Below are 11,574 nucleotides of genomic sequence, written 5' to 3' on the forward strand. Positions count from 1 at the left end.
TAGAAATGTAATACAAAATACCATGCATCTCATGGAGAAAGGGCAATAAATTCTTATTTCATAGAGAGATGACAGGTAGATAGATGTATATATAAATTGATGGATATATATATATTATATATATATATATATATATATATATAAAATTTACATACTTATGAATGTACTGTGAATAACATAAAATGTATTTCCTATTGTAAGTTGTGATAAAAAAAAATTATAAATTCTATGGGATGAGAAGCCAGGAAAGGACAAATAATTAGCCACAAAGGTAGAAAGAACACCATGAAAGTATATGCACAAAAGCCAAGAGAAATGTTTCATGGAAAGAATGCTCAGTTGTGTAAAAGGTTGAGTACAATTGGGACTAATAAGTGACCACAGACTTGGCAATATGAAAGCCATTTGTTACTGACCTTGACAAAGGTACTCCAGTGAATGATGAGAGTGCAAAACATTTTAGAATGAATGAGAGACTGACAAAGTAGACACAATCAATATAGCCAGAAGGAAAACCTCCCCAGGAATTTGAAAATCAATTCACTGGGTAAAAGAGCCCAATCAAAGTTCTAAAATAAACTTGCTATCCATGGGGCAGACCTGTGTCATAGATGCCTAACCCCCAAAGTCAACTGTATGGCTGCATTTGGAGATAGGGCCTTTAAAGAGTTAATTAAGGTGAAATAAATTAATAAGGATGGGACCCTAATCCAATATAACTGCTGAATATTCTATTGAGATATTCTCCTGGGGCCTCCCCTAAAATTTCCACCCTTAATACCCTTAGGAGGGAGGACCTAGCTTGCTCTCCCTCCTGGGAGCCAGCCTGGCCTTTCCGTTTCCTTTTCCCCTCTCTCACCTCCCCCGACATAGATACACAATGCTACCATTAGCTTCCTCACTCCCAAGTTCCAAGGGCCCTTCCTTTACCTCTATAACTACCTCTGTGATTTTATAAATAAATGTTCTATTACAGTTTGAGTCTTGGCTCTGGATTCTTTCCTAGCCAGAACTCAAGTACTGAGATTACTGAACCCAGGTCCAGTATGACCCCATGGGTCTAACATCCAGTGCCATTTCTGCCACCTACACCACCATCATTAGTTCTTCCAACAGAAAGTCTTGGATTACTTCTCCAAAGTCAAACAGCTACTGAGAGCTGGGAGTGTTACCAGAAAGAGGACCTGGCCCTGAGTGGGTCTGCCTAGGGCCAGCTGGTAGTGCGTGGGTTCTGGACTTTGTGCAGGAAAAATTTCACAACACAAGTCCAGGTGAATTTTAGAAAATGTTTATTAAAACTGGGGACAATGAAACAAGGAAGGGCTGGGGAAATGAGACTGCTTTGGCTCACTTAAGAAGTCAGAAAAAAGGGGATCTTGAGACAGAGTCAGGGGGTTTGCCCAGGATGAACTGCCACTGCCCATTGCTGCCCTGGTTGCAAGCCTTAGAGTTTAGGAGGTACATGCCTGTGTAGCAAGAGGAGGGGAGGGAGGCAAAATGCTAGGGATTCTCATGGAGGGAGAGAACGCACTGGACCTTCGTTTTGAGGGGTTTTAAAAAGGCTGGGTGTTTTGGGCCACAGGAGACCTTGGACTGTGACCCAGAGCAACCTGCGCCCACTCCACACTGGGGAGGGGCAACCTGGAACAACCCAGCTCACGCTTCACTCCGCCCACAGGAAAGCAAAGACTGTGACCCAGAGCAACCCATGCACAATCCACCCTGGGCCCAGGGACTTGCTGCTGGGGCTACCCGGAGCAACCTAGCACAGCCCCACTCCAGGCCACAGGAGAGTGCTGCCAGGGCAGTCCAGAGCAACACAGTGTGCCCAGACAGGGGCAACAGGACCATGCTGCAAGCATGCTGCCAGAGGGACTTAGGGCGCCACCCTGCCACAAGTGCTGGGACCACACAGTGAATTGCATGCCAGAGGGTTCTGGGTCCTCAAAGAGAGTCGCACATGAGAGAAAATGTGCACGCACTTCCACCACCCTGAGCATCTGAAGCAGACAACTGAGGGACCAGATCCATGGGAGCAGGGGACACAACTCAGAGCAGAGACAATAAAGCCTCTGGGCTAACGATTTCCAGACCATTGGCCAGACAGGGTCTTCAACCTCTCAAACCTCAAGCAAGGTGCCCAGGGTCAGAAAGAGACAGCAAAAATGGGGAGACAAAAAAAAAACCATCCCCCAAGGAAAGAAAAGGAGGAATCACCAGAAAGGGAACTAAATGAAAATGGAGGAAAGCAATATGTCAGAGAAAGTATTCACAGTAAGGGTCATAAAGTTCCTAAACTGGCTGGATGAGAAAATCAACCACATATGTAAGAATCAAGAGGAAATGAATAATGATATAGTGGCAATAAAAAACACAATGGAAGGTTTCAACAGTAGACTAGAAGAAGCAGAGGACTGAATCGGCGAGTTAGAAGACAGGGCAGAAAAACACACTCAATCTAAACAGCAATTAGGAAAAAAAATTTAAAAGCAAGAGGAAAGTTTAAGGGAGATTTGGGACAACATGAAACAAAGCAACATCTGCATAATAGGTGTGCCAGAAGGTAAAAAAGAGGAGCAAGGAAAAGAAAACCTATTTGAAGAAATAATGACAAAATTTACCTGACTTGGGGAAGGAAAGTCACACGAGCACAGAGAGCCCCAAACAAGATGAACCCAAAGGACCCACACCAAGACACAATATTACAATGGCAAACGTTAATGACAAAGAAAGAATCTTAAGGGCTGCAAGAGACAGAAAGTTACCTACAAGGGATCTCCCATTAGACCAGCCTTGGGCAAACTATGGCCCGCGGGCCGGATCCAGCTGTTCTATCTGGTTCTCTTGCTCTCCCCTCTGCTCCTTTACTTTGAATTTATATTAGTTCACACAAACACTCCATCCATGCTTTTGTTCCGGCCCTCCGATCCAGTTTAAGAACCCATTGTGGCCCTCAAGTCAAAAAGTTTGCCCACCCCTGCATTAGACTATCAAGTGATTTCTCAATAGAAACACATGAGGCCAGAAGGGAATGGAATGAAGTATACAAAGTAATACAAAGCAAGGGGCTGAATCCAAGACTGCTCTATCTAGCAAGGCTATGAATCAAAATTGAAGATGAAATCAGGAGCTTTGCAGACAAAAAAAGGCTAAGGGAGTTTATTACCACCAACCCAGCAATGCAAGAAACGCTAAAGAGACTGTTGTAAAAAGAAGAAATAGAAAGGGAAGAAGGAACACAGGTGTGAATAATAAAAATGACAAAAACAAGTACCTATCAATAATAACCTTAAATGTAAATGGATTAAATACTCCAATCAAAAGACAAAAGATGACTGAATGGATAAGATAAAAAGGGATCATTCCTCAACACAATAAAAGTCTTATATGACAAACCTATCATACTCAATGGGCAAAAACTAAAACCTTTTCCCCTAAGAACAGGAACAAACAGGGATGCCCACTTTCACCACTCCTGTTCAACATAGTACTGGAAGTTCTAGCCATAGCAATCAGATAAGAAGAAACAAAAGGTATCCAAATTTCAAAAGAAGAAGTAAAACTGTCATTATTCTCAGGTGACATGATATTGAACATTAAAAAAAACCCTAAAGACTCCATCAAAAAACTACTAGATTAAATAAATGAATTCGGCAACATAGGAGGATACAAAATTAACACCCAAAAATCTACAGCATTTTTATATACCAATAATGAACTCACAGAAAGAGAAACTAAAAAAAATAATCCCATTTACCATTGCACCAAAAAAATTAAGATACCTACCAGTAGGAATAAATTTAACTAAGGAGGTAAAACACCTGTACTCTGAAAATTACAGGACACTGAAAAAAGAGAGGAAGATATAAACAAGTTGAAGAATATACCATGTTCATGGATTGGTAGAATCAACATCATTAAAATGTCCCACTACCCAAAGCAATCTATAGATTCAATGCAATTCCCATTAAAATACCAATGGCATATTTCACAGACCTAGAACAAACTCTCCGAAAATTCATCTGGAATAAAAAAAAGATAGCTGCACCAATCCTAAGAAAGAAGAACAAAGTTGGAGGGATAACAATACCAGATATCAAGCTATATTACAAAGCCACTGTTCTCAAAACTGCCTGGTACTGGCAAAAGAACAGATATACAGACCAATGGAACAGAACAGAGAACCCAGAAATCGACCCAAGCCATTATGCTCAATTAATATTGACAAAGGAGGCAAGAGCATACAATGGAGTCAAGACAGTCTCTTCAATAAATGGTGTTGGGAAAATTGGACAGATACACGCAAAAAAATGAAACTAGACCACCAACTTATACCATACACAAAAATAAACTCAAAATGGATAAAGGACTTAAAGGTAAGATGGAAAACCATTAAAGTCTTAGAAAAATCCATAGGCAGCAAAATATCAAACATATGTCGTAGCAATATCTTTACCACTACAGCTCCAAGGACAATGGAAACTAAGGAGAACATAAACAAATGGGACTACATCAAAATAAAAAGCTTCTGCACAGCAAAAGAAACCATCAACAAAACAACAAGAAAGCCCACTGCATGGGAAAACATATTGCCAATGTTATATCTGTTAAGAGTTTAATCTCCAAAATTTATAGGGAACTCCTACATCTTAACAAAAGTAAGATAAACAACCCAATCAAAAAATGGGCAAAGGACCTAAACAGACACTTTTCAAAAAAGGTCATATAGAAGGCCAAGGGACATATGAAAACATGCACAAAGTCACTAATCATACAAGAGATGAAAATCAAAACGACAATGCAATACCATCTCACACCTGTCAGAACGGCTATCATCAACAAATCAACAAATCAACAAATGACAAGTGCTGGCGAGGATGTGGAGAAAAAGGAACCCTTGTGCACTGCTGGTGGGAATGCAGACTGGTGCAGCCACTGTGGAAAACAGTATGGAGTTTCCTCAAAAAATTAAAAATGGAACTCTCATTTGACCCAATAATCCCACTCCTAGGAATACATCCCAAGAAATCAGAAACACCAATCAGAAAGAATATTTGCACCCTTATGTTCATAGCAGCACAATTTACAATAGCTAAGATTTGGAAACAGACTAAGTGCCCATCTGCAGATGAGTGGATTAAAAAACTGTGGCACATCTACACAATGGAATACTACGCTGCTATAGAAAAAAAAAAAAAAAAAACCTCTTACTATTTGCAACAACATGGATGGACCTGGAGAGCATTATGCTAAGTGAAATTAGCCAGTCGGAGAAAGGTAAATATCACGTGATCTCACTCATTTGTGGAATATAATGAACAACAGAACAACATAAGCTGATGAACAAAAATAAATAGATCCAGAGACATAGAAGCATCGAACAGACCTTTGAACCTCAGAGGGAAGGTGGGGGGACGGGGAGGGGGAGGAGGTGTAAGAGATCAACCAAAGGACTTGTATGCATGCATATAAGCATAACCCATGGACATAGAAAGTAGGGGGATGAGGGCATGTGTTGGGGAGTGGGAACAGCCGGGGAGAGGTCAATGTGGGGAAAAGGAGACATGTAATACTTTAAACAATAAATAATTTTTAAAAATAAAATAAAAAAGAATTTAAATTAAAAAAAGAAAAGGCTGGGTGTTTAGGGACAGTCTTAGGGGAGGGTCTCAATAGAATTATTCATTAGATTAATGCTGATGTACCAAAATGAGGTTTATTCTCTTAACTTCATCTGTCTTTAGGTGTGGTAGGCAAATAGCACTAATTGGATTTCCGCTATCTGTCTCCCTGAGTTGGGTGATTTAAGCTATTTACCCTCTGTTTGGCGAGTAGAAGTGAAAACTATTTACTCTTAAGTGTCCTTCGTTTAGGGAAGACATGATTTGCTAGATGTCTACAAACTGCTTGGCATCAAGATTTTTTAACTTTCTGTCTCAGTTTCCCTATTTCACTTCTCCTGGGCTTACTAGTCTGTCTCAAGAGAAACTCTGATATTTGTAGCAATTAGGAATTTTAATGTCCCAAAGGCAAGTTTGGCAAATATGCTACCAAGGATGTTGTCACATATCACACAGTCTGTATGTTTTACTGCCATCTCCAGGTAGCCTGCATCTTCAAATTAGAAAAGAAAGTATATGCTTTCTTCCTTCTTCATATCCAAACAAATAACAAAAGTCTGGTTTTCCTTACTTCAAGTATCCTAAACACCTCCAACTAGCCCAAAATCTTGACTTCAAAAGCAGGAAATTAAGAAAGTCTTTTCAATTGTTTTATCATCAGAAAGGAAAGGCTGTAAGTTAGAAACTTTACTCTGGTGCCTTAGTAAAGCAAGAAAATTAAAAATATATACATACAAGTATGTAAATACAAATACATATATATGCATATGCACAAACACACCCATATCCTCTCCAAACCCAACTCAGTTAGTACATTTTTCATGTAATGAATAGTATTTATTTTGAATTCTGACCAATTATTGCATTAATCTGAACCCATACTTCAATGCAATTATGAAAAAATAAACTCGATGACATTGAAATACTTCCCAAATTTTCACAGTTGTTGAGCCAGTCCGCTAAGATATTTGTGGTTATCAATTACTGTGTATAAAAAAACTCAAAAAGATCTAAAACTGAGCTAACAGTACCTTGAGAAGAAAGTTTTATGTCCAGTCCTTCGAAGAAGGAAAAAACTCACAGCGAACAAAATAGCACCATTATTACAGAACTAAGAGTTGGGTTACCCGACCCTGAGAGTTTAATATAGCCAGTGTTTTTAAGTTCTGCCTAGTCTCAACATTTCTGTTTGGAATTTAGTTTAAGCCTGAACTCCAAGTAAACAAACAATTTCTCAAGTGCTTCAAAAGCCAACTCTGATCCTATTCCTGATTGAATGAAGGTAGTGAAACCTCTCTTTATCTTTAGGGTCAGAATCCGTAAAAAAAAAAAAAAGAAAAGAAAAAGGAGTAACCAATCACTTCACCTTCGAATACAGGCCAAGGTTAAAATCTGGGCAGAGTGTGGTAAGAATGGCAATCAAGAGCAGACGCTGCCGGTGAAGCAATATCTGGTTTAACCCCGAGTGAAGATGCCCAGACCTGGATCCTGTTCTCTCCCTCTCCAGGATGCCAGCGGCTGTCATAGGTCAGGGGTACATCTCCGCTGAGCTCACTCCTGAGAGGTAATTGGACAACAGATGATTTTAAGACACTTGTTCATTCACGCCTTAATTTTTTTTTTAACCAGACAGAACAAGCCAGTCAGCAACACGAGGAGAGCTGGCGTGTGTACCGCAGCGTGCAATTGCCCCACGGCGGATGCCCCACTCACCGCACACCATCAGCAGCAGGACGATCAGCAGCGTGGCCACGAACACCAGCAGGGTCAGCCCGACGTTGTGCCACATATTGGAGGTGGAGGGGCGTCCGGCTCAGAGCTGCGGGGCGGTGGGCGCGCGCGGCCGGCGGGCGGGTCCCGGGCTTCAGCGGCGGGCTCCGGGCGCAGCGCGGCGCCGGGGCGGCATGGGAGGCGGGCGCCCCCAGGGGGCGGGGCGGCGCGGGGCAGACACCGCGGCCGGCGGGCCAACCTGGCCGACCCTTCTTCACGCCGCGGCGAGCGGAGCGCGGGCAGAGGCGTGTCGCGGAATGCCTCTACCCCCTCATCGCTCCCGAGAGCCTGGGACGCGGTGCCGGGAGACACCGGCGGCGACCGGATGCGCTTCCATGGCGGACACCACGCGCCTGTGGAAGGAGAGGACAGGCACAGGGACGCGCGGCGATCGCACGGCCCTCGTCGCCGCCCTCTCGAGGGTTTCCTCGGCCCTAACGAACGGCAGATAACGTCTCCTGGCAGCCGCTAACAGCTGCTTCTCAGCCCCTGGCCCCCTCCCCCTGCGGCAGCTCAACCCCCGTAGCCCCACCCCTGGCCTCCGTGGCGCAGGGGCGGCTGGGAGATGAAGTCCAAGGCCCAGTAGAGGCTTGAGAAAGCTATCCCACATGGACTACAACTCCCAGAATACACCACCGACTCAGCAGCTTTGCTTCTCCCTCCCTCTTTCCCTCTCTGCCTTTGGTTTTTCTCAAGCCACAACCTCTGTCTTCAAACTGCGGGTTTTGTATTCCCAATACCCGCGCAGTTGTCTGTGCCAAAGCGCCAGAGTTAGTTCAACCATTATTCCACATACAAAGCCGTTTTGTTTAAAACCATGATTGACGAAGCACGAAGAGGAATGAAAGGGGTGGCAGCTGCCTGAAAAACTGGTTGCCTGTGAACCTAGCTTTATAGCTGGGGGCGCTGGTTGTATACTTGGGACTTTTGAGCAAGTACTCACATCCCTGCGGGAGACACCGGCCTGAGGCACGGAATCTTCCTTTTCTCCCTGTAACAGATGTTGTATGTTTTCAAAGATAATGTATTTTAGAAATGGTCCGCGGTGGACTTAAGGACATCTGCTTTGCCCTTAATTCACCTCAGTTGTCAGTTTAATCCATGCTGCTCCCTTAAGACCAAGCGACAGATGACCCACAACTGAAGATTTTGCCGCACTGGCTTGAACAAACCACTATGAAACAGGACACTTTCATAATCTCAAGTTTTCTCTCTCCACCTGAAATTAAAGTCTTCAGTTCCGCCAGATTACATTCATTCATTAAGGAGGTGCCCCCAAAAGAGAATAAATGTGTAGTCCACTTTTAGAAAGAACCAGATATAGCCTTCATGCTTTCCTATGACTCTCTTGCTCCCTGCAATACCTTTCCATTCTACAAATTCCTTTACCCTCTCCTCTCTCAAAAAAAAAAAAAAAAAAAAGGCAAACAGAATCTATGCAGCAATCCCTGGATTTATTAAATATATCCTCACCATGTCAGGATATATTTGAAAATATTTGTGAATTCCCTACACAACAGTATTATGAACAAATCCATACTGTATATGAAAATATTAAGGGATAATGATTTTTCAGAAGATTTAATATAATTTTCTAAGAGGAGAGAATGAGCCCTGTGCAACTAAGATGTAATTTTTAATCAATTGATGCCTTTTTAATAGATGGTTCGATTCTATTGCATAAATAAAATACATTTTATTAAAATCCAGTTGAAGAGTTGAAAAAACAGAACTGGAAGAAATTATTTTAAAGGCTTTTCTCTCTAATTTTCACATATGTTGAATACCTAACAGATGCCAAGCACTGTTGTAAGTGCCAGGGGTACAGCAGTCAGTAAGACAAGCAAAGGTGTTTATGCTCAAGATTATTATTATAGTTGGAAGATACAGACAATAAGTGTAAATAAGGAAATCTCAGGAACTGCTAATTCCTATATTGAAAACAAGCAAGACGATGTGATAAAGACAGGGGTGTTATTTTAGATTAGAGGATCAAGGAAAGCTTATCTGACAAAGTGACATTTAATCTGAGACCTAATGACAGGAAGGATTCAGCCATGGAAAGACCTAAGAGGAAGAGTACACCAGGTAATGGGAGCAGCTAGTGCAAAAGTCACAAGGAGCAAACAAACTTAGCCTTGGTAGTGTTTCTCAACCCTGGATGCCCATTTGGAGTCACCCACAGAGATTTAAAAATTACAAATGGCCAGCCCTCATCCCCATACCAAATAAATCAGAATCAGTGGAGGTCAGGCGCAAGCTCAGTTGTTTTTAAAAGATCAGATGATTCTGTTGTGAATCCATGGTTGAGAACCATTGCTCTAATGCAGTGCTTCTCAAAGAATGGTCTCTGGACCAACAGAACCAACATCATCTGAAAACTTGTTAGAAACACAAGTTCTCAGGCCCTTCTCTGGAGCAATCCAAGTAAAAGGTGTCTTGGATTGGGGTCATAGTCAATGAGGTGAACAGTGGACAAATTAGGGATATGTTTTTTGAAAGGAAAATTATCAGGATTAGTTGATGGATTAGTGGGGACTGGTTCTCAACAGAAATAAAAAATGACTGTCAGGTTTTTAGCCAAAACTTCTAAGTGAATGGCAGTGCCATTTCCTGAAATGAGAAAGACTGCAACCATCTCCCTAGACTGTTTTAGGAACTCCTATCTTTACAAATGAGTCTTAACTATCTTAACTATGAAGACGTTGTGTTTGGGACAAATTCACACAACCAGGAAACAAAGTCTCCTAACTCTCACAAGTCCAAGATCTTTTCTATTAAACTGTGTTGCTATATGTCTTATCAGTTGTTATATTAGCATATATCATTTTTCTAACAATAAATTTTGTAAGGGTTTTCAAGAATAAGATTTGAGGTAACTCAAGCCACAGTTATTTCTGGAATCCTTCTACTTACTGTTCTCACCCCTGAATAAAATGCTCAGCCTCTTCCTTTCTTTTTTTTTTTTTATAATATATTTTATTGATATTTTACAGAGAGGAAGGGAGAGGGATAGAGAGTTAGGAACATTGATGAGAAAGAAACATCGATCAGCTGCCTCCTGCACACCCCCCACTGGGGATGTGCCTGCAACCAAGGTACATGCCCTTGACCAGAATCGAACCTGGAACCTTTCAGTCCCCAGGCTGACGCTCTATCCACTGAGCCAAACCAGTCAGGGCTCAGCCTCTTCCTTTCTGACCACCTCAATTCTTATCCTGCAATGTATGTCCAACTTCCTCATTAAGAAAACCTCTCAATCCCTGTTCATTTGTCTGTCTAGCTCATCTAAGGCGGCTTTCAGCCTTACCTGTACACTAGAATTACCCAGGTAGCTTAAAAAACAGATCACAGGTTTCATGCTGGGCATACTAAAGGTGGGGAAGAGGGAATAAAAGGTCTGTTTTATTTAATGTCCTCCAGGTGTTTTGTTTTGTTGTTGTTTTAAATATATATATATATATTAATTTAATTTAATATATAATAAATTAATTTTTAAGATATAATAATTTAATATATATTAGAGGCCCAATGCACGAAATTCATGCACTGGAGGGGGTGTACCCTCAGCCCAGCCTGTGCTCTCTCACAGTCCAGGAGCCCTTGGGGGTTGTCTCCATGGGGGGCGGGCCTAACCCGGCAGTTGGATATCGTTAGCACTGCCGCGGAGGTGGAAGAGGTTTCAGTCACCACCGCTGTGCTCACCAGCCTTGAGCCCAGCTTCTGGCTGAGCAGTGCTCCCTCTGTGGGAGCACACTGATAACCAGGGGGCAACTCCTGTGTTGAGCATCTGCCCCCTGGTGGTCAGTGCATGTCATAGCAGCAGGTCATTCCACTGTTTGGTCGATTTGCATATTAGCCTTTTACTATGTAAAAAAGACGGAATATGCAAATTGATCATAACTCCACGACAAAGATGGAAGCACCCACAGCCAATAAGGAGGGAGTATGCAAATTGATGCGACAAGGCGAGAGGCAGAAGGCAGCTCTGGCCAGAGTGAAGGTGGAAAGGCGGCTCCGGCTGGAGCAAAAGTGGTGCCGAAGGCCTATTCTTGCACAAATCTTCATGTGTCGGGCCTCTAGTATATATATATATATATATATATACATATATATATACATATATATATATATGTATATATATATGTGTGTGTATATATATGTGTGTGTATATATATATATA

The 11,574-nt window shown here is 42.1% G+C and overlaps 1 protein-coding gene across 1 annotated transcript in view; it reads right to left on the bottom strand.

The window, feature by feature from the left end:
* The window catches only part of SMIM13 (small integral membrane protein 13), a 32,299-nt gene extending 24,416 nt beyond the window's left edge, over positions 1-7,883 (bottom strand). The window contains exon 1 of the mRNA XM_080654227.1: positions 7,335-7,883. Coding sequence (XP_080510353.1) covers positions 7,335-7,410 — 76 coding nt within the window. The 5' untranslated portion in view covers positions 7,411-7,883. The remainder of the gene's footprint in view (positions 1-7,334) is intronic.
* Between the last annotated feature and the right edge of the window lie 3,691 nt (positions 7,884-11,574).

Source organism: Plecotus auritus (assembly GCF_963455305.1).
Source record: "Plecotus auritus genome assembly, chromosome: 2".
Classification (NCBI taxonomy): Eukaryota; Metazoa; Chordata; class Mammalia; order Chiroptera; family Vespertilionidae; genus Plecotus; species Plecotus auritus.